The sequence below is a fragment of the Xenopus tropicalis genome, chromosome 5 (assembly GCF_000004195.4).
Source record: "Xenopus tropicalis strain Nigerian chromosome 5, UCB_Xtro_10.0, whole genome shotgun sequence".
Taxonomy (NCBI): domain Eukaryota; kingdom Metazoa; phylum Chordata; class Amphibia; order Anura; family Pipidae; genus Xenopus; species Xenopus tropicalis.
In genome coordinates, this window is record NC_030681.2 from 56495230 (window position 1) to 56518931 (window position 23702).

The 23702-nt window shown below is 37.3% G+C and overlaps 2 protein-coding genes across 11 annotated transcripts in view; one reads left to right on the top strand and one right to left on the bottom strand.

Moving 5' to 3' along the window:
* kmo (kynurenine 3-monooxygenase (kynurenine 3-hydroxylase)) overlaps positions 1-14327 on the bottom strand; it is a 26820-nt gene extending 12493 nt beyond the window's left edge. Inside the window, exons 1-8 of one of the 5 annotated variants that reach the window (XM_012962880.3) lie at positions 14256-14327; positions 11601-11670; positions 9508-9591; positions 9266-9363; positions 8884-8973; positions 7316-7364; positions 6402-6489; positions 214-379 (exon numbers count right to left, since the gene is read on the bottom strand). In XM_012962880.3, the coding sequence (XP_012818334.1) occupies positions 214-379; positions 6402-6489; positions 7316-7364; positions 8884-8973; positions 9266-9363; positions 9508-9541 (525 nt within the window). In that variant the 5' untranslated portion in view covers positions 9542-9591; positions 11601-11670; positions 14256-14327. Of the gene's footprint in view, positions 1-213; positions 380-6401; positions 6490-7315; positions 7365-8883; positions 8974-9265; positions 9364-9507; positions 9592-11600; positions 11671-12843; positions 12964-14198 lie in introns of those variants that run through there. The other 4 variants (XM_031901646.1, XM_012962882.3, XM_031901647.1 and 1 more) reach the window with 4 other exon arrangements.
* coa6 (cytochrome c oxidase assembly factor 6) lies at positions 1623-23639 on the top strand. 6 transcript variants are annotated; one of them, XM_012962685.2, is made up of 5 exons: positions 1865-1884; positions 3812-3879; positions 5245-5321; positions 22146-22297; positions 23028-23639. In XM_012962685.2, the coding sequence occupies exons 4-5, from the start codon at positions 22154-22156 to the stop codon at positions 23124-23126; spliced, it is 243 nt and encodes an 80-aa protein (XP_012818139.1). In that variant the 5' UTR covers positions 1865-1884; positions 3812-3879; positions 5245-5321; positions 22146-22153; the 3' UTR covers positions 23127-23639. The 6 variants fall into 6 exon arrangements, with proteins under 6 accessions (XP_012818136.1, NP_001165143.1, XP_012818139.1 ...); XM_031901489.1 differs by lacking the exon at positions 1865-1884 and adding an exon at positions 3098-3172; XM_012962682.2 differs by lacking the exon at positions 5245-5321 and having other exon boundaries at positions 1623-1884.
* The last annotated feature ends 63 nt before the right edge of the window (positions 23640-23702 follow it).

Consider the following 23702-nt stretch of genomic DNA (forward strand, 5'->3'; position numbering starts at 1 on the left):
TATATATAATCCCAAACCATGAATCTTTTGCCTCTACTCCCCTGCAACAATGCTTATTAGCTGAAATCAGACATGGGTATCTAGTGATTACAGAGTGAACAGTATTTCAAACTGAACCCTTGGAAATAGCAGGTAGTTTAATCTCCTTTTGTGCCCGTTAAATATGCATTTTATCTTAGTATATTTTATTAATTGTATTAATCTGCATCTTACCTCTCCTTTTCTTGGCGGAATAGTTAGTTCTTTATAACCATGAGGTATGTATACATGACTGTAATTGAAACGTGACTTCCTCATAAATTGTTTGCGTACAACAGAGAAGGCTCCATCACATCCTACAATTAAATCAGCTTTTTTTTCAATGATATTTTCCATGTTGCTAAAAATAATATAAAAATATTTTATTGTACAATAATATAATCCACCTTTAAAAATTAATGTATTGGACATTGATATATTTCACCTTTTAAACTTATTTTTACTAAAGGGCCAGGGGCACTGCCAGAAGGGGGCAGACCATGACATAAATGGGTGCGTGACAAAAGGAGTGGGGCTATGACATAACAGAGCAATTGATTAAGGGAAGATCAAGGAAGAGAAATTAATTCGGATTAAATACGATAATTTCTGATGATTGGAAATGTCACGAAAATGCTTACGAAAAAATTGTAATAGTCATGATAATATAGCAATGGCGTTCCGATAGTCACAAAAATTTTGTATCCGAACGATCGTAAACAGCGGGAAAACCTTTCTGACTTTGAACCTTTGGTGCATGATTTTGGAAGCCTCCCCTAGGACTCAATGGCACTCTGCAGCTCCAACCTAGCCCAAGGAAAGTCACAATACCGAAGCTTGAATGAATCCGAAACTTTCATACTCATTGCGATAAATACAATTTTCCCTGGCCACTCCATGTCAACACTTACCGGGATAGCCCCTCCCCTCTGCTCCCATCAGAAGGACCCTCCCCAAAGCTTTAAAAGACCAACCCTACCTCCACTCCGGTGTCTTTTTTGTCCTTCTGCCTCACTTTTTGTTTTGCTCCCATTGGAAGCAAATTTTTCTTTTTAGCCTTGGGGAAGCATTAGGGCTGCCTGAAAGCGTCCTAGGGACTGGGGGTTTTTGGTCATGGAGATCTTTTATCCCCCCAAGCACATTACCTCATTTTTTTTTTGGAGTCCTTTATGTCTGGGCTCTGAGATCAGGAGGGCATGGTGGTGCTATGGCAGGTATCACTTGTTTGTCCTTGATCCATGTGCCCTCCCAGCTGCGGGTAGCAGGTCTGGTGGCAGGTGCTTATCCTCCCATCTGTGTGCCCTACTGGGCCTGCTTGTGAAGCGTCCAGCGGCAGTGGAGTGTGTGGCCCCTACACTCCTCCTCATTTTTACAGATGGGAGAGGGAGGTGGCAGTTAGCTAAGCATCAGGAAACATGGACTTAGTTAGCGGCCTGAGCCTTATGGCCTCCTTTCCTTATTTCCCCTATACTGGGGCATTATTTTTTTTTCTTTAAATGGAGGATTCCAGGTTTCAGAGCCAGCTGCCTTCCTCACAAGTCTTTTCCAAGGTTGAGGTAATTTAAAAAAAAAAAAAAAAAAAAAAAGGGTGCCATTCAAGCCAGCACACGGAGGTAATGCTCAAGATGCAAGCTTGATTTCCAAAATCTCAACACTTGGAGCAAATTGGTAAGTCTGCAATTTTGTCTATTCTGGGAGCTGTGCAAATGCAATGCCTGTTGGAGCAGACACCAGTTGCAGGTAATTGGGTAATTACTTGGCAGGGCAGTATTCAGCTGTAGGTAATGGGGTAGATAGGTCCCCTCCCCCTTTCCTTCCTTCCCTTTCTCCTTCCTGGCTGTGAGGCTGAAGCCCCAGGAGTATGAGGTAAGGACTTTGTGTTACACTTATGTTTTGGTGCCGTAAGTTGCTGTTACTTCCCTTCATACTGCTTCTCATAAAGAGTTGGGCTAGTCTTTTTAAGTTAGGGAACTGGTGTCTGCAATATTTATATGTAACCTGGCTCAGCCAGTGTGTACATGGGAATATGTGCTAGCCTGGAATGGGCAGCATGGCTCTGTAGCAGAATCTTTATGGGCCAGATTATTGGAACAGCCTACTGAATGTATATGTTAAAACATTTCAGTGGTTCCCCATGCATAATATACCATCCATGCTGAATGTATATGTTAAATCATTTCAGTGGTTCCCCATGCATAATATAACATCCATGCTGAATGTATATGTTAAATCACTTCAGTGGTTCCTAGGTGTAATATACCATCCATGCTGAATGTATATGTTAAAACATTTCAGTGGTTCCCCATGCATAATATACCATCCATGCTGAATGTATATGTTAAATCATTTCAGTGGTTCCCCATGCATAATATACCATCCATGCTGAATGTATATGTTAAATCATTTCAGTGGTTCCCCATGCATAATATACCATCCATGCTGAATGTATATGTTAAATCATTTCAGTGGTTCCCCATGCATAATATACCATCCATGCTGAATGTATATGTTAAATCATTTCCGTAAAATACTATCTATGCTGAATGCATAGGTTAATTAATTTCAGTGGTTGCTATGTTAAACCATTTCAGTGGTTTCCATTTGTAATATACCATATATGCTGATTGTATATGTTAAATTATTTCAGTGGTTGCTATGGGCAATATACCATCTATGCTGAATGTATATGTTAAATAATTTCAGTGGTTCCCATGCATAAGATACCACCTAGGCTGAATGGATATGTTAAATCATTTCTGTGGTTGCTATGGGCAATATACCATTTATGCTTAATGTATATGTTAAATCATTTTAGTGGTTGCTATGGGCAATTTACCATTTATACTGGATGTATAGATTAAGTCATTCCAGTAAAATACCATCGATGCTGAATGTATAGGGTAAACATATTAGTGGGTAATATTCCATGTAATACTGAATGTATAGGTTCAAACACTTGAGCGGTCCTCATGCAGGGTAATATGCCATTTAAACTGATATGTATGTTAAAACACAACATGTAGTTGCCTGACAGGCTTAGATAACTAACAATTTGAATGTATATGTTGCAGCATTTTATCGGTTCTGTGGGTTAAGGCAATGTCCATACTGTATTGATTCAGTTTTGGGTCATATTGGCTTATGCAGCTTCCAGGTAAGTAGGGGTAACATTATCACTGATAGTGACCCGGTATCATGCTTGTTTAAACAACATTTATTTTGGTTTACAGCATAGTTTCTATTGAAACGGGCTGTTTGGGTATTGCTCACCCATTGACTATGGCTTATGTAGAAGCAACAGCCAAACAGGATAATGTAGTTTGCATGTTAATGCAGTCCCTACGCTGTATTTGTTTTTAAGGTAGTGGTCAACTGACTTAAGGGTACAACCAAGCAGAATTGTGGTTGTATATGTATTATATCTAACAGAGGTGTTGCATGCAGGTATTATACTGTATATTTGTAAAAAGCTAAATTCTGAGGGGGCAACAACACAGTGTATATGTATTTTTCTCTTCTTTCAATACAGGACCAGTACAAACAGCCAAGACTGTGTTTAGGTAGGATACACTGGTCTGAAACCAGCAGCCATCTTGGCTTCATATGCACTGTTATATTGTGTAGATGCGAAGGGCCACACTCTGAGTGCAGACAGGTATTACACACTGCGTATGCACTGGCATGCTACAGGTGTTCAAATTATGTGTATGGGTTTAATGTGACTTAACTCGGAGTTTTAGCCTTACTGTAGACACAGTAGTCATGTTATTTTCAAATTACGTTATGGTTTCAGATCTGTTAGGTGCTGGTTTTTCTCAAGACTAGTGGTTGGAGGATTCCCACTACGGCTGTGCTGCTGGGGTAAGTGTTATAAATGTTTATCACTTTTTTTTTAAATTGCCAGGGCTTCTGATCTGGCAGATACTTCTAGGAACAAGGGACGGCTCAGAGGAACGTGGCTCACAATGCCTTGTAGGTTTCCATGGTTATCCATATAACAGGGCATTATGCTAGAAGCCTGATCAATAGGGCTCTGTATGGTCAATAAACATTCCTGGCTCTGGACACTATGATTGGTTCACCATTTAAGTCCAGTATTCAGTGGGTGCATCGGTTTAAAGAACTTCTTGTATATGGGACTACAGAGATAGTAATCTGTATAGGCAACTATGGCCATGACTAGTGCATCATTTTCAGGCCTTGCTGTTGGGGTAGATAGTAAGATAGGCCTGTCCAGTATCCTTGGTCAGGTACATAGAGGGGCCAGTTAGCGGACTAAGTTTAGGCTCAGAGGCCACATATTACAACTGTCACATTTAGAATCTTAGAAGGGTGCTTGAACCATCAGCAGGCTAAGGCTATGGGACAGACCCATGAGCTAAGTTGTCTATGGGTTTGAGCATTGTCATACTGTTGGTATGGGTCGGTTTCCTTTTATATCTATAGGGGGATAACTGTCCCCTTACCTAGATTTAATCCTTTCTTTACCTGGGTCTTCATTTCCTGTTGGTGCCCTTATTTTAGAGCATGCAAATGAGTCATAGGTTCTAGATCCAATCTACATGATGAATTCTATTATCCTTGTTAAGGTATATATCCTCATAGTAGGAGGGGAAGAAGAGGGAAAAAAAAAAAAAGCATTTCTGCAAATGCCAGTCTTGTGGGCATGTATTACAGCTGGACCCCCATTCTATTTTGCACAGATCCTGTAGTGCCATCCAAATTATGCTTGGGCAGGGTACCAGGAGTGTAGGGTTAGGATCAGCCTTGTCTGAAGCTTTCCCTATGCGGTTTCCTCACAGAGACGGGCACTGTTCACTTCCAGTGGTGGCATGTAGTCTCTGGGGGTTAGTATTGGCAAACCATTTGTTAATATGTTTGGTAGGTATCAAACTGGCTACCTGGTAGGCTTTTGTGAAGGGTACCATTTTAGAGCCTGTGGGACTTACAAGGCTCTTGACCGGTTGGATTTGCTGGGTTAGTTTCAGGGGTCTCATGCTTAGCTAGATTTTTCCCAACTGGACTCCTGGAAGGATTCATGGGTTTTGGGGGCTAGGACATGGGCAGGCCCTTATGCACTCTGTAGACATCAGGAGTGACATATCTACAAGATGCGTATGTTTTGCAGGGGTAAACAAGAAGGCTATTAGTATTAGCTTGTCCTGGTCTGATACAGGTAGAATGTCATTGACTGGTTTGTTTTTTTTTTTTGTTTCCCCTGCTAAGTCTTTTCCTCAGGTGTTTACTACTTTAGCGGTTTCCAGCAGTGATCGCTGAGAGGGCACGTTGTTTCAGGCGTGCTGGTAAGTAGTGGAAGTAAGAAGACCTTCGGGTCTAACTATCCTCCTCCCTTATCGGTAAGTGTTTGGTCCTCTTTCCCCAGATGTGGGTTACACATTTGGTATAATTATTTTGGTGTGGGCTTTACCTTTTTATACGTAAAGTCGTTACCCTGGCGATTCACACAGCTCAATCATCTTTGATTTCAGCCCCGATTCCTGGGCAGATATAGGGTTCACAGGTTTTTACCAGATATTGGTTTCTACACCCCACAGTGGGGTTTTCACTTGGTTTGGGATGTTTCTGGAATAGATTTATACTCTGGGATCCAGACTTCCTTCCTTTGTGGAACTTTTACCCTCCCGATTAGGGATATTAGCTTGCTATGTCCCAGTAAGTGTTGACATGGAGTGGCCAGGGAATGAGGAAAATTGTATCATACTTACCGTGATTTTCCTTTCCTGGCCACTCCATGTCAAGATTCCCACCCTTTTTCGGTAAGTTTCTAGAAGCTCATTACTAGACAACGGAGTGGAGGTAGGGTTGGTCTTTTAAAGCTTTGGGGAGGGTCCTTCTGATGGGAGCAGAGGGGAGGGGCTATCCCGGTAAGTGTTGACATGGAGTGGCCAGGAAAGGAAAATCACGGTAAGTATGATACAATTTTCCTCATTGTCGCATAATTTTGTCACAAAGTACAAAAAAGTTGTGCAAATGAACGAAAAAATTGCAGAAAATACGCACAGTTAGAAAAAATATGAATTTTTTGTATTCGGACTCAATCGTACTTTGATAAATGTGCCCCTTAATATCATATTGTATCCATATCTTGATATCCAAGAACTTTCATTTAAAACTATTATATATTGTTGTTTTGTAATGTAGGTATCATATTATATATTAGGATGAATATAGTTTTGTCACATTATCCTGGTGATGATTTGTAATAAGTTGCACAGCTGTTTAAAAGAAAAGGGAGCAATGCTTGCTTGCTAGCTGACATGTCGTATTGTAAATGATAAACTAGAGCATTGAAAACATTGGCCTTTAAATATTTGTAAAACTGTTAGCCATTAAACGTAACACAAACCTTTTTAAATACTTACTTAAGAAATGTCATTGTGCCAGAGTCAACATTGCAGTCGCGTAACTTGTGTTCAAAGTGCATTGTGACATTAGAGTACTTTTCTGCAGCTGAAAATTAAATGGAATATAAATACAAATAGCAAATAGAAGAAGAATTTAAACTAAAAACATATAACAATTATGTAATAATAATAACCAATGAAAATACGGTATCATAAAAAATGTGTAGTAAATTCTAATAGGTTGCTTTCCTTTTATTTACTAATTTGCAGTGCTATTATACAAACAGCAGTTTTTTCCCCCTTCAATTTACCATTTACACCTAGCTACAGTTATTTCCCCAGATTCCCATTCAAAATTGAGGGGTTGAGTTATTGAATCAATATATTTATTAAAAAAAAGCTGGAAAACTTGCTACAGTGTTGGTTAGCATGATTTATCTCACATAAGAGCAATAGTGACAAAAATCACAAATGCAAAAAAAGAGGATAATTTATTTCATTCATATAGCTTTGTAACAAAAAAATATTCAAACGAGTGGAAAATGCTTTTTTCACTTGAAAATCTGATTTATTGAATTTCAATTTTTGATTTATTTATTTAATAAATCTTGAAAATTCACATTTTTTAAATTTGAATTTGAAATTGTTGGCACAAAATACTTGAACCACTGTAAAAACTTGAATTTAAATGTTGATAAATCTGCCCCTAAAAGTATTTTAGTAAATAGGCCCTGTAGTATCCAAGTGTTCAGGGCTGCAAGATGTTCAGGGCTGCAAAGAGAACTTCCCCTGTCCCTTAGCAGTGTCTATTGTTGCTAATTATCGACATGGCATTGGCCCCCAATTTTGATTTTTAATTGGCGCATCATTTTTCACCACAACCTCAACATCATTTTCATGGAGGGAAAAATACTTGTTTAAAATCAACTTACCACTTAACAGTTCTTTATTTAAATTAGCTCTGTCAACAGATAGGATATACTAAAACAGAAATATGGGAAAAATTATTTGTTTTATATGCCATTATATGTAGCTTCTCTTTCATATCGCTCTAAACACAAAAACTTTTCTCATTACATAATATAAAATAATAATCCAATGTCAAAATAAATTATTAACACAGTGAAAGAAAAGAGAGTGAGTATTTAAAATAAAGAACTGCAGCTACTTCTATTATATAATCACAAGGTTAAAGGAACAGTAACACCAAAAAATGAAAGAGCTTTAAAGTAATAAAAATATAATGCACTGTTGCCCTGCACTGGTAAAACTGGTGTGTTTGCTACAGTAACACTACTATAATTTATATAATAAGCTGCTGTGTAGCCACGGGGGCAGCCATTCAAGCTGGAAAAAAGGAGAAAAGGCACAGGTTACATAGCAGATAACAGATACGTTCTGTAGAATACAATAGTGTTTTATCTGTTATCTGCTATGTGCCTGTGCCTTTTCTCCTTTGAATGGCTGCCCCCATGGCTACATAGCAGCTTATTTATATAAATTATAGTAGACTTTCTGAAGTAAACACACAACTTTTACCAGTGCAGGGCAGCAGCATTTTTTGGTGTTACTGTTCCTTTAAAATGATAACCTACACTCTTTATAAGAAGAATTTACAGAAATGTTATTTTCCTGTAAATGTTCAGTAAAACATATGGCATAGATTGTTCTGATGGTAGAGATTTATATCTTTGTACATATTTTTCTTTAGTTTTATAGGTGGAGCTTCAGTATTCTTCCTCATAAGAGCAACCGGTCCAATCCAAAATTTCCAATGAAACATTAATAGCTTTGCATTTTCTCACTTTCTAAAAAAGCACCAGCTAATGTATCTGCCAATACAAAAGCCTCAGGTAGAGAGTCCACAACTTAAAGTTCTCATTTACAGTCCTCACTGTGAACAAAAAAATCTTTCTACATTTAAAGATGGAACCTTCTTTCTACAAATCTGAATGCTCTCATGTTTGCTGTAAGTACCTACTACCAACCTTTACTCATATGAGACATTCCATTCCCATTATGAGCTTAGTTGCAGTTCCTTGAACTTTCTCTATTTTAGTAATATTTTATTAAGGAGTGAAGACCAAAAGTGCACTGCATATTCTAGATGGGGTTTTACCAGTGCTTTGTAAAGTAAATCTAAAGTGAATCTATATTGCTTTTAATGCAGGACAGTACCTTGCGCAGGCCTGTCCTGCTGCTGGCTGACATTGCATTTTTATAGCTGAGTTTATTACATAAGTACTCCAGGTCATTCTCCATCAAGGATATTTCTAAATAATTCCCATTTATGCTAATTAAGTGCCCTGTACATTTTTGTATCCTAAATACATAACCTCACATTTATCTACATTTATCATCTCATCTCTATATTGTTTCCAAAATGTATGATGTCCCCAAGTAATGTAAGATTATACCAATAGTCAAAATATAACAGATTCTCACGGAACAAAAATAAACTAAAATAAAGTGTAAATATACTTATACTAGGAAGTGATACCTGGTGTTGCTTTCCATAGGGGATGCTAGATTTTCTTCCTTTTACAGAATGAATCATTCTTGCACGCATTGGGATGCCCATTGCTGCAATCTGCAAGGAAATAAACAAATTTGTTAACAAATTGTAAACACTATTTGCAGTGTATAGAATGCATAAAAGTTTGAACACACACTTGTCAGCTCAGCAGTAGCTCACAATGTTAGTAATATTGCTGAACCCAATAAATGTTGCTATTAAAAAATAGGATGATATACATAATTTCAATGATTGTTGCTTATTGTCACTAATTTGTCATGAATACCTTCCTATAGTATTTTTTAGAGGAAGTTCAGTACAAAAATTTTGATGCTTGTATGTAAACATTATTTTGCAATGAACTCGCCTTTTCGTCCAAACCAACAGCCTTGAGAGCTTGAAGTCCTCTGTGTGAAAGTGCCAAGTTGATGCTTCTTCCACTAACCATTCTGGCATAGCGAATATCTAAGTAAAAATAAATAAATAATTTGCTAGGTCAAAAACCCAGGGCACAGATGTTATACAACATTATGTACTATTCTACTGCTCTCATTAAAGAAAAACTAAAGTAGAGTAGAAATTTTGTACATTATGTTATGGGCTTCTTACCAGTCTTACCAAGGCAAACACAGCCCTTTTGCATTGAAGATTTGTGCCTCCATTAATGCCCCCAGTAGTTCCCAATCTTCTTTTCTGCTGATTCAAAACACATGCTCTGTGCTGCAGTTACCTGAGCTTATAGACTGATTCACAGCATACTTTGAATATAAAGAATATAAATGTCACAGTATATTGTAAGGCTGATTAGTAATTAATTTAGATTATTACATGATAACTCTGAAACCAGTGCAACTAGCATCAAAATTAAATAACCAGCCCTGTATGTGATATTAGAACCCTAATTTTAAAGCTTAAATATGTTGAATACGTAAGTATTCAATCCCCTCTTATTTGAGTCACTTCATACAGCAATACCAACTTTAGGGTAAGAAAGCAGCAGCTTTGTGCAATGTTCAGGGTCCATTCTTTTAGCCAGATTTTCTCCAGTCTGATCCGGTTAGACAGATAAGGCTTGTGTGTCAAACTTTAAAAAGTGCTACAGACTCTAAGTTGAGTTGACATGAAAGTTTTCATGTGCCTTTGCAGGACATTCACCTTTTTGTTTTTAAGGCACTCTGTTGTTACCCTGGCCTTCTGTTTGGGATCACTGCCCTGCTGAAAGATGAACTTTCATCCAAACTTGCCAACTAAAACAAGTTTTCTTCCAATATTTCAAATATTTTGCCCCATCCATTTAGCTATGTTTAGGTATTCAGTCAGATTTTCTTAAAGGGGTGGTTCACCTTCAGGTTGACTTTTAGTATGTTATAGAATGCCCTATTCATAGCAACTTTTTAATTTTTCTCTTTAGGCCCTCCTCTATTTATATTCTTGTCACTCTTTCAAACCACTGCCTGGTTGCTAGGCTAAACTGGATGCTAACAACCAGATAGCTGATGAAATTCTTAACTAGAGAGCTGCTGAACAAAAAGCAAAATAATTAAAAAACCACAAATAATAAAAAATGAAGACCAAATGCAGTTTGTTTCAGAATAGCATTTTCTACATCATACTAAAAATTAATTTAAAGGTGAACAACCCCTTTAACATAGCTACTTTGCAATATGTATTATTTTTCCCACCTTTTTTAAAAACATCACTCTCATCATCTCCAAAGCTGATGAAATGTAATTGGTCTCCTACCCCCAGTTATACAATTTTTTCATTCAACAATATTGAATGAAATAAAACAGAGTATTACTTTGAAATACAGTTTCACCAGTCTACTACCAGTAAGGAATTTAAAGCAACAATCTGATCTCCAGGTTAACCGCACTGGTTGCAAGTTAGCACTAACTCCTTTAGCTTCATGTCTGACACATTTGGAAAATATATGAAAAATTATTATTATTTACATGAAATATATAAAGACTCCTTTAGGAAATAGGACCTGTTTACATTCTTTCCCTAGCACAGGCATTGGGTTTAATTTTTATCAGAGGCATAAAAATACACTTAATTTAGACCATTCAGTGCTACTTGCTGAGCAATTGCTGTGGGATGACTTGTAATTAATAAGCTATATTGTCCAAGGATCTCAAAAGAAGAAGAGTACCCATAGTGGCCAAAAATTGTTTTTTTATGCAGAAAAAAAGTGTATTACAATACAGTAGGAGTATTTTGCTTTATAAATGCAGAAACGTTGTTTATCTACTAAAGAAGAATTTACAATTTAATTGTTTAATAAAGGTCTAGAATACTTAGAGAATACTTCTTTTGTGATATTATTGTTACCTGCTAGATGGCATATTCAAGTGCACAGGTTTAATGTCCTTAAAGGAGAAGGAAAGGTAAAAGCCCTGGGGGGGGTGCCAAAAGGTAAGGAATTACAATTACTGGGGGTGCCTATTATTTTGGCACCCCCAGTGATTGTACCTTTCCTGCTCCTTTAAGTACATACCTCTAATGGACATAGGCAGGTAAAAAGCCTGTCACAAATATTTGGTTCTTTCAAAGAGTAGAATTAACCAGGTAGAACAGGGTAGGCTATGGAATTTGATTCAATAAATTTAGTCCAATATGCTGGCATTTCCTTGCATTATTAAAATGCTTCCCAAAAACCAGTTCCAATGGCAGGTCTAAATATTTGTTAAAAGAATTACCTTCCCTTGCTTCATAGAGCTCCACTTGGAATCCTTTCTTAGCAAAGAAACATGCATTAAGGCTTCCAACCTGAAAAACAGCATTATTATTGCTACATAAATTTAGAAGAAAACAAGATTTCTTTATTCTTCTAGCCAGAGTAGCCACAAAGGACACTAATTTCTATATCATGTTAATTATACTAATAGGCATGAAATTTCAACTTGTATATTCCATCGTATCAGTGATACTGCACATGTTAAAGCTTGTTAGTCATGGTTTGCTGGGGATGATTTCATTGCTGAAACTACATTGGAGGAGCTCAAAGGAATAGTCTGCAGTTAACTCCTCACTAAAACAAGGGTCTGGGTATCCAAAACCCATCCAATTCCATAACAATAAATATAAAGTAAGTAAGATATAATATTTATTTTCACAAAGATAAATAATTAACATTAATATGTTAGACAATAGGGCTGATTTAAAAGCCCTTTTCCTACACAGGACAGCTACAACAAACTGAATATTGCATAAGTAATAAAACCCCCAGCTGAGCAGAGAAGTGAAAGACAGGCTGGGTTTCTGCTGGAAAAACAGGAACCAGCATTGCAAAGTTCCTCATGGGGATTTCTAACCTAAATTTCTAAGTTTCATGATATGAGTAATAACAGTTTTTTAGAATGAGCAGGGAGTTCCAGGCATTTTATGTGCACTACATGTATAAAACAACCCGCAGAGCAAGACTTAATCCACTGGAGAGGTAAAACACCAATACTATTAATTAGTATATACACTAATTAAACCTATGACTCCCCAGTTTGCACAGAGGCATTATTTAAGATGCTAGCTGAACATCTTGAGTTATGTATTTGTTATGTATGACAACATAGAGTAAAAGCCAAGAAGCCTGCTTTACCTATGTTATACAAAATTGTTCTGAGAATCTTACATCATTGTTTGGCCCAGAGTTGTCAAATTATGAGCAGCATAAGAGATGCCTGTAGATTTTCTCTTAGCTCTGAAAACTAGCTATGACAAATATGCAAACCCAGATATATGGGTTTTCTATACACTGCTTGGCAGCCACAAGTTTTTAGCTCTCACTTAATACCTTAAAGGTATTCTTGTGACCCGTGGCTATAAAACATGCTTCACAAACGTATTATTTAGCAAACTGATCTCACTTACATAGAAGCAGTGGCAAATATTTGCTTTAATTCTATAAACAGGAAAATAAAATGTATTATACGTGGAGTTACTTACCAAACCCCCTCCTACAACAGATACAGTTTTCTTCCGATTCCCTTGTATTTCCATTTTGGAGGCTGCTAATGTTTTCCCCTTTTCTGGATCTCAGAGTAACAGATTAAATGCTAAGAGCTGTTTACCCAGATTTAGAGGAATTCCAGAGTTGCTGACAGTACACAGATTAAAGTCTAGGTGTACTATGAGCACACACAGGGAGGAGCTTTTACTCTTTGCTTTGTATTATGCACTTAAATGTTTAGCATTTTTGCCGTGTAACTAGTTTTCTGTATTTATCTATAAAATACAAATATCATATGAACGACAGCTTAATTTTCTATTTAGCAGCTTACATTTCCATTTATTAAAATAACTTTATTTTTTAACCCCAGCAAACTGTTTGTTTTATCCATGATTGAATAAAAGTCTATGTCTTAAATATATTTAATATTATTTAAATCATATTTATATATTTGTGATGCTGTGCTTTATATGGTTAACATGCAGGCAAAATAAGAAATAAAAAACCAAATGCAAAAACACAAGCACCATGAACTAATTGTATTATTTACATGTTTAATCAGCATGAGAATACAATATTTGTTGGCAGAGGTGTTTTTGGAATTCAAGCTGGCACTCTTTGATAATGATGCTCATTTACCCATAAACCTTTATCATTTTGCCCATCCATTCCATTTTTCTATCTATAGCTTGTTCCCTTACAAACAGTCACAGTAATTATCTGCCATCTTGTAAGCAATTAAAGGATAAAAAGATAAGAATCACCAGGGGTTGTTAGATGCCCCCCCCCCCCCCCATTATTATTGCTTACCTCAGAGCCCACGTTGGACGCTTCGCTGATGCACTGGTCCAGGACAATATTCTATGTAGCACAGTACTCTCAGCTTTTCTCCTGTCCTGGGGATCCTTTGCAGCTACTGTGGGCTGTGTGCATGCCCATTTTATCAAAATCGGAATTTAGAACCATTGCTCTAATGAACGTGTGCACTGCACTGGCCCACAGCAAAGATCCCAGGGAATCCAAAGAAGGTGGCTAAGCAGCGCTCACTGGCATAGTGAGCTGGGGCACTTTTCAATGAAAAAAAGGTCTGACCCAATCTCTAAGGTAGTAGTCCTCAACCTTTTTTAACCATGAGCCACATTTAAAGCAATACTGTCATGGAAAAGCGTGTTTTTTTAAAACGTATCAGTTAATAGTGCTGCTTCTGCAGAATACTGCACTGAAATCAGTTTTTTAAAGGAACAGTAACACCAAAAAATGATAGTGTTTTAAAGGAGAAGGAAAGTCTAAAAACAACATGAGCTCAATAACTTAGCCTTAATACAGTCATAAACATATTTCCTAAACTCACCCTTCTGTTGCTTAATCTGGCTCTGACATGGAAAAGTCTTGTCAGTAAATACAGTACCTGCTCCTAGCCTCTGCAGCTCCCTGGTCTCACTGAACACAGATTGTCCTGGACAAAGACATGCGCACTGCACAGCAGAGAGCTCCGTTTTTTTTTTCTTTTCAAGATCTGAAGTTCCTGAAGAAATGCTTGACCCAGTTAGCCCCGCCCACTTCACTCTATTGTCCAATCGGAATGCTATCCCACATCCACCAGCCATCCCACAGTCCCACTATCCCACAGCAATTCCACACAAAACCAGTATCAAACATAATTAAAAGTAAGATTATACTTATACATATAATTTCATATAGAACAATTTAAACCACTTACTTAGAAAAGCGTGCCAGTCAGTACTGCTTACGTCACTGCGATCAGGAAGAGGCGCATGCGCATTAGAAGCAAGGAGAAAGGGGAAGTGACGTAAGCAATTTTGAAATGTCGGCGCCAAATAATGAAGACCGGAGATTCTTCTGCGGGATGGTGCGCCGATCCAGAGGCAGGGGGTGAGTTGGCAATGCGGCGGTTCAGGAGGGGGGCTGATGCCCTAATCAAATATATCTATACCAGTTTTTTACTTTCCTTCTCCTTTAAATTAATTAAAATATAATGTACTGTTGCCCTGCACTGGTAAACCCTGGTGTTTTTACGTCAGATACACTACTATAATTTATATAAATTAGCTGCTGTGTAGCCAAGGGGGTAGCCATTCAAGCTGCAAAAAAGGAGAAAGGGCACAGGTTACATAGCAGATGGGGCTGTATCTATTATCTTCTAAGTAACGTGCCTTTTCTCCTTTGAATGGAGGCCCCTATGGCTACATGGCAGCTTTCTTTACATAAATTATAGCAGTCTTTCTGAGGCAAACACTAGTTCAGTACCAGTGCAGGGCAACAATGCATTATACTGCAATCACTTTTATACACTTTCATATTTTGGTGTTACTGTTCCAACAGATGTTTTTCTATTTCATTTTTAAATTTGACATGGGGCTAGACATATTCTTTGTTTGCCAGGTGCCCTCAGTCATGTGACTTGTGCTCTGATAAACTTCAGTCACTCTTTAATGCTGTGCTGCAAGTTGGAGTGATATCACCCCCTTCCTCCCCTCAGCAGCCAGCTGAACAACAGAAAAAATTGTAAGGCAGCAAGATAACAGCTCCCTGACAGCTACATTGCTAAAAATCCTCCCATGCCCCACCTAGTAGTAAATATGAGAATAGCACCCAATAGTGAAAATTCAAGTCTGGCTGACCCAAGTCATGACTCCTCCAAAAACACTGAGTAGGAGAAACAATAGCTTGTCTGAAAGCCGTTTTATTGCATTGTGATGGCTCACAATAATCAGGCACAATGCACTGGGATGGCTGCCTACACACCAATATTACAAAAAAAATACATTTGTTGGTTCAAGAATAACATTTTAAATGGTAAATTACTTGCTATGTAAACAGTGTAATTTAGAAATAAAAAATACACCATAAAAAAATGACAGAATCCCTTTAAATATTAAAAGTGTTGAGGAGCCACACAAGCACTGAAAAAGTTCCTAAGGGGTGCTGAATAAGGGATTTGATTAACTATTTGGTAGCCCCATGTAGACTGTCAGCTTCAGGAGGCTCCTTTTCAAAGTAAACGTTTGTTCTTTTAGCCTTAAAAACTTGCTTCCAAGCCAAAAATTAAAAAAAACTACACTAATGCAGTAAAATCAGATTTTACTCTTCATTTTTAATGAATCTGCTAAATGTTTATTGATCATGAAAGCTAGAATTGAAAAACAGTGGGAAATTAAACTATAACTCCCACTGACTTATACATAAATGCGCAATTTTGTATTTTGAGTTTTTGCACTTAATAAATCTGGGAGATTCGAGTTTTGGAAACTCAAATTCAATATTTTTGCATCAAAAAACTTAAACCAAGGTAAAAACTTGAATGTTAATAAATCCGCCCCACAGTATCGTGATATCAACAGCATCATCTCAATCGCACTTCTCGTAACTTCTCGGGCTATATGTGAGGCATTGAAATTTTAAATGATGGTCATTACTATACTAAAAACATTATGATTGTATAAGCACACAATAAAACACACCACATTCATAGTTTTTGGATTTAGCTAAATACTGAAACTTTTTATTCAAATTTGGGAAAAATAAAAAGTTGCATCATTTAAAAACAATGTAATTGTCCACAGCTTTTCACATCACATAACTTGCGAGCATCAAGATCAAATGAAATCCGTACCCTAAGGATTTAGCTGAAAAGTGAATTGTGCTACTAAGGGGCTGATTTACTAATCCACGAATTTGAATTCGAATGGGAAAAATTCGGATTGGAAACGAACATTTTGCGACTTTTTCGTATTTTTTGCGATTTTTTCGTCGCCGTTACGACTTTATCGTAAATTGTTGCGACTTTTTCATAGCCGTTACAATTTGCTCGTACATTGTCGCGACTTTTTCGTATTGAGCGCTCGTAAACTGCGGGCAAAACTTTCAGACTTAGCATGATTTTGGAAGCCTCCCATAGGACTCAATGGCACTCTGCAGCTCCAACCTGGCCCAAGAAAAGTCATGATACTGAAGCTTGAATGAATCCGAAACTTTCGTACTCGGCGCAAAGGCTACGAAAAAGTTGTGACAATTCGTGCAAGTCGTAACGCTACGAAAAAGTCGCGACAATTTGCGAAACAGTCGTAACGGCTACGAAAAAGTCACGACAATTTACGGAAAAATCGCAAAATAGCGATCATTACGAAAAAAACGCATTCGGACGCCTTCGGACCGTTCGTGGATTAGTAAATCAGCCCCTAAGTGTAGCAAGTAACAGAATGTATCAGCAATCCAACCTTAGAAACAGTGTACTCCACTTTTCAACCTGAGCTATATGAATAGGGCTTCTGCTGAACATACTTTCTGCCTATTGTTTTGTTTTAATTAAGAAATGTTTATGGTTTCTGTTATTTCTGCCACTAAACAGAATATGACATAAGTTTGACAGTAGCACTTCCTGATTCCACAGACCATGGGAGGAGCTGATAAATGAATTACCAGTTCACCGAGAAGTCTCTGATAATGACATGCTCAAAGCCTGCTGCTTAGAGAAGGGAGTGGTTTGTTTGTTCAAAGGTAGAGAGGGAGGTGTGAACAAAATGCCCTGTTTATACATACAGGGCAAAATCAGACTGATCCATTAGTTGTTCCAAGGCCAGAGCAGTATTTTTCTTCAAATCGGGCTAATACATTATTTTGCCAGAGGCCAACGCAGTATTTTTCTTCATTAAGGTTATTGGTTCAACCAGATACTGCTGGCATCTAATTAGAGTCTGGCCAAAGGTCACTCATGTTAGTTTTACTACAAAATATACAACTCTGTTTATGTATAGGTGCATTTGATGTTTAGCTACCCCTAGTATTTTACATGTAGGAGTTGCTATATTGTTTTCCTTAGGTAGTACAGTTTGAGGGTATAGCACATTTGCGTCTGATCCCGCGTCTGATTTCAACTATATAAAAGGAGTATTTTTAATGGGGCGTGGTAATTGGGGCGTGGCCACAAAAGCAGGCGTGGCCAAAATGTGCCCCTCTTTTCAATTTTCAAATGTTGGGAGGTATGGATATGCAGAGGATATGAGCCAAATATGTCAGCTACCAAAACAGCTGTGCTGCTCAGCATTTGGAGACCTGGGGGCACATTTACTAAGACACGAATTCGAATCCGAATTGGAAAAATCTGATTGGAAAACGAACATTTTGCGACTTTTTCGTATTTTTTGCGATTTTTTCTGCACCTTTACGACTTTTTCGGAAATTGTCGCAACTTTTTCGTTACCAATACGATTTGCGCAAAAAAACACGAGTTTTTCGTAGCCATTACGATGCGCGCGTATCTTGTCGCGACTTTTTCGTATTGAGCGCTCGTAAGTGGCGGGCGAAACTTTCAGACTTAGCATGATTTTGGAAGCCTCCCATAGGACTCAATGGCACCTTGCAGCTCCAACCTGGCCCAAGTAAAGTCACCATACTGAAGCTTGAATGAATCCGAATCTTTCGTACTCGGCACTAAGGCTACGAAAAAGTCGCGACAAAATACGAGCGCATTGTAACGGCTACGAAAAACTCGAGTTTTTTCGCGCAAATCGTATTGGTAACGAAAAAGTCGCGACAATTTTCTGAAAAAATCGACAAATACCGATCATTACGAAAAAAACGCAATCGGACACATTCGCCCGGTTCGTGAGTAAGTAAATGGGCCCCCTGGAGTCAGTGAGGGTGATGCAGTAACAGGGGTTTGCAAAGGACTAACACTTAAACTAAGATGCTCTGGGTTTAGTTGCTCTTTAAATCATCTATTTAGGGCCATGGCATATAATTTATAATATGATCTATAACACATGGAATGTATTTTATGATCTGTCACCACAAAGATCTGCGAGATGACCATCACACACAATTAGTACTCAAATTCACAAATAAAAAAAATGGATTGAGTATATTTAAGGCTAGCTCCTCAACAGTTTTTTCAGCGGCTATCTAGAATATTACCAACACAAAACGAAACTCCTCAGGGACGTATCGCAACTAAGCAAAACGGGATAAGCAAATCAGCAATCACCATCGCCGACGTCACTGCGTCGCCTTCCCTAATACATAAACGCTTGCCAGTTAGGAAAATGGCGGCTGTTCCGAATGTGTGACGCTTTAATCAAGCGACGCTCGTTTGTGAGGTACTTGTGAGCCGGTTTCCCCGGGGTTCAAGGTGATAGTGGAGATACTACGTTGTGTGGGAATCACGGGCTGGTTTGCCCAGGTCAGTGTTTAGTATTGTACGTATTTCGCTATGACTAAATGAATACAGCACACGTACATGTTCAAAGAGAGACAGTGGCTGGTAATGTGCAGTAGGTTATTTCTTCTCTTGCTGCCATTCTACACAAAAGTTAACTCATCCCGATATTATTAGAGAGTAATGATTCAGAGCTGGGTTTTTTTCTCATGCTTAAATATATTATCTGAAAAATATATAGACAGGAATTTTACGAATCTATGATATGGTATTAGTTGTCATCTCTATATATAATCCTGTATCATTAGGTTCATAATTAAAAATATGATATATGATATATATAATCACACCTGGCTGTTATTTTATTGATTCCAATGTTATTAATGGGAAAAATTTTAAAAATATAGGAGGCAGGTAAGTTTTTTCTAGAAAAGGTCAAGACCCCAAGTACGGGTCTGTGCCTAAATCATTCTGGCTCACATAAAAGGGGTTGGTCACCTTTAAATTAACTTTCAGTATGATGTAGAGAGTGCTATCCCGAGACAATCTGCAATTGGCCTTTATTTTTTATTATTTGCAGTTTTTGAAATACTTAGCTTTTTGTTCAGCAGCTATCTGATTGCTAGGGTCCAGTTTAGGTTAGCAACAAGTTTGATAGAGAGGCAGGGATATGAATGGAGGAGGGCCTTAATAGAAAGATAAGTAATATAAAGTAACAATAACAATAAAATTGTAGCCTCACAGAGGAATAGTGTTGTGGCGGCTTGGGTCAGTGACCCCCATTTAAAAGCTAGAAAGTCAGAAGAGGAATAATTCAAAGACTATAAAGAATTTAAAAAAATTTAGACCAATTAAAAAGCTGCTACGTATAGACTTTCATTAACATACTAAAAGTTAACCTAAAGGGAAACCATATTCCTTCCAATATCTCCACCGCCAATCTGAGCAGCAGAACTAGTTTATACTGCACAGTTTAAGGGGTAAATGAAAAGGACACACAGTGGGGTTAGTAGTCTCTGTTACAGCAATTAGGTTTATGTCACACTTGAGGGCTCATTTGCATCTGCAATTGCAGTGTTGTTTTTTTGTCATGTCATGGTTTTCCCAGAATTGCACACAATTTGTGACACAGTTCACAAGCAGTTTGTATTTTGTGTCCACCATAATGGTGGACACAAATCACAAACTGCTTGTGAACTGTGTCACAAATTGTGTGCAATTGCACTGAATATTTTTAAAGTCTGCCTGGTGTCATTTCCAGTTTTCCACGTCTGAATGACGTGTGCTCCCTATATTGACACAGGTGTGCTGCGCCTATTGGCGTAGAGCATTGAGGGAACCCTGGAGCTACTTGCCTGGTCCAGAGGTGGCGGTAACTCCAGGGTTCCTCTGCTTCAAAGCAGCACCAAGCCCAACTATATGTAAGCGCAAGGAGCTTACTGTATATACTCGAGTATAAGCCGAGTTTTCCAGCACCCAAAATGTGCTGAAAAAGTCACCTTTGGCTTATACTCGAGTCGGGTGCAATACAAGATTTTTTTTTGGACAAAACAAAGCGGCTGGTTTTCATTTCCTCGCTGGAAGAAACCAGCTGCTCTGTGCAAAACCCATCCCCTACCAAGAGGTTTTCTAAGTACAGTATTTACCAGTATTAGCAATACTGATCAGGTATATCCATATCATGTGATCAGCATTGCTAATACAGGTGAATACTGTTTAATTATTATTAATTTCCGTAATTTAAAGTTACATACAGTACGGTATAGAACAAAAAAAAAAAAAGAAACTCACTACCACCCTAGGCTTATTCTCGAGTCAATAAGTTTTTCTTAGGTAAAATTAGGTACCTCGGCTTATATTCGGAACGGCTTATACTCAAGTATATACGGTATTTAATTTTAGATACAAGTACCTTTAATGAAAGTGCTTTTACGTGCAACTGACTGCTGGGAAAAGAACAAGGTGCGCACTGCGCTTGATTAATGAGCCCTGTAGTGGTTTCTACATAGGCATTTAGGCTAATGCACTGTAAACCAATAAGCAGAAATAACATCTATCTGTCAGTGCACACATGAGTTGTATTTCAGGCCAGAATTGTTTGTGTACATTTTTGAGCTTTAATCTGCCTTTTTGTGGCATCTAAAAGGCAAACCTCATTCCAGTCAGTACTCACTGACCACAGGGTTATTTGAAATGCATTAGGTTTTTTTTTCCTAGAGCCAGGCCAAAGCTGGACAGCACACAAGGCAGACCCTGGCTGTCATTCCCCAACCCTCCCCTGTCCCCACCATCCATCCCTGTTTATTCAACTGGAGTTTTGTGCTCAAGGAGAATGTGGGTTAATGTATATGCGTATATATATATATGTGTGTGTATGTATACAGATTTATCGAGACTGGAGATTAGATTTCACTACAGCATTTTTACCCACTTTCTATTCATTCCTATAGGATTTTTAGAAGTGTTTTTATCCAGTGGTGATTTTTTTTCTGTGGTAACTCTCGCATTTTTATAAATCTGTGCCCCTATTTTTGTGTGTGTACGTATGTATATAAAATAGTCCATAGGGTGCACACCATTTGCAGCAACAAAACCTGGGTGCTAGTACAAAAAAATGAACTGGAACAAGGACAGCACTCCTAGGATTTAAAGAATTGTGAGCAAAATGTAAATGCAAAAATAGAAAGGTTTATTACTCAACGTTGAGTAATAAACCTTTCTATTTTTGCATTTACATTTTGCTCACAACTCTTTAAATCCTAGGAGTGCTGTCCTTGTTCCAGTATGTGTGTGTATATATATATATATATATATATATATATATATATATATATATATATATATATATATATATATATAGTCAAAAAAAGTGAGGTTTTATTTAGTCCAAATATATATGTTTATATGTGTATATTTATTTATTTATTGAAATGAGATTGTAGTCTACAGGGTGTGCCTGTCTAAAAACAGTTTTTGTATATCCAATTTGATTGTGTACTCTATATGATTTATGCAGTTTAGTGCAGACACTCCAAGGACCGATATTTATGTATGTATAAATATATACATTCTAAAATTTACTCCTTGAATCATTGACCGGTGTCATTCATTTTATTTATCCAGAGGTAAAAATGGCTGCTCCTACAGCAAAGGAAAGACAAGCATGCTGGGATGCTCGAGACGAATACTGGCAGTGCTTGGATGCTAATAATGAAGATGCTTCAAAGTGTCAGAACTTGAGACAGAGTTTTAAAAACAACTGTCCACAACAATGGGTAGGTTACAGCCATCACACACAAACACAGATATAAAACTAAGGAAAAATTACTGATTTTTATGTTTTCTTTTGCTTTTTTCATTGAGGGGTATTATTTCCAAATAATATATATACTGTGGAAACCTATTATCAAGAAAAAATGTAATCAAATAATTCCAAATTTTAAAACATGCAATAATATAACAGAACCTTATTTTTAATCCCTACTAAGATATAATTAATCCTTATTGAAGGCAAAACAATTAGTTTTATAAATGGTATTACCTTGTTAACGAAATTACCTCAGAAGTAAGGGCTACTCGGAACAAATTTGAACGTATCTGGTCACCATGGTTGGACTAACTATGTAATAGTATTTTTATCTTTGTCACTCTGTATCGATTATAGAATGTGCTAAACAACCTATAATTTTCTCCAATGGCTCTGATGTACAATCTATAGACCTGGAAACTATGGCTATTTGAATGTTTTGTTTTGATGTGTTTTGTTTTTGTATTACAAAACAATAAAAACTGACCTTAAAAAAAAAAATTCCTTATTGAAGATAAAACAATCCTACTGGGTTTATTGTTTAAATAATTTTTTTAGTTGACAAACTTTGGAAACCCAAATTACAGAAAAACCCAGGTCCCCAGCATTCTGCACAACAGGTCCCATGCCTGTATAAATGAATTATTTGTATTCATAGAGGCTGTTTTTCTATAATGTTACTTTTTTATTTTACACAGATGAAATACTTTGATAAAAGACGAGACTACTTGAAATATAAAGAAAATCTCCAAGCTGGAAGCCTAACAGAAACCACAGAAAAATCACAAGACCGATAAATGAATCACATTAATAACTGAGACTTGAAAATATTTTAATATAATTTTTTATAAAGGAAAATTTTCTATGGACTATAAAATATATACCTGAGACACAAGCTCCAGCATATTTGTGTTATAAAATCACGCTGATGATTAAGTTACCTGTGTACTACCATACAGGTAATATAAAGTAAAAGGCATTTAGACAATTGTGTTGTAGCAACAGACTTCCTTTTTGATGCTGTCATAAGTTATATCTGTGCCTATAATAAAATTGGGCATGTCTGTCACTATATATTGTTTGAGTAGTTCCTATGTAATTTGTGACATTACTTGAAATTATGGGGGTGGGGGTTGAAATCACTTTGCTATATCGCCTCAATTGGAGGTGTGATTCTCAAAGCTATGCTTTTTAGTTAACTCTATTATCCAAAGCTTCAAAATCAACAGTTCTCTATTTTTCACTCTGTATTTTACCCTTGAAAGAAAACACAAGTAAAGCTGTCAATAAACTTGGGTAATTTTTTTGTAGCCTGTGTTCTGTTTAAAATCAGTGCTGCATATTTATAAAGGAGTACCTAGCAGGTTTTGTGA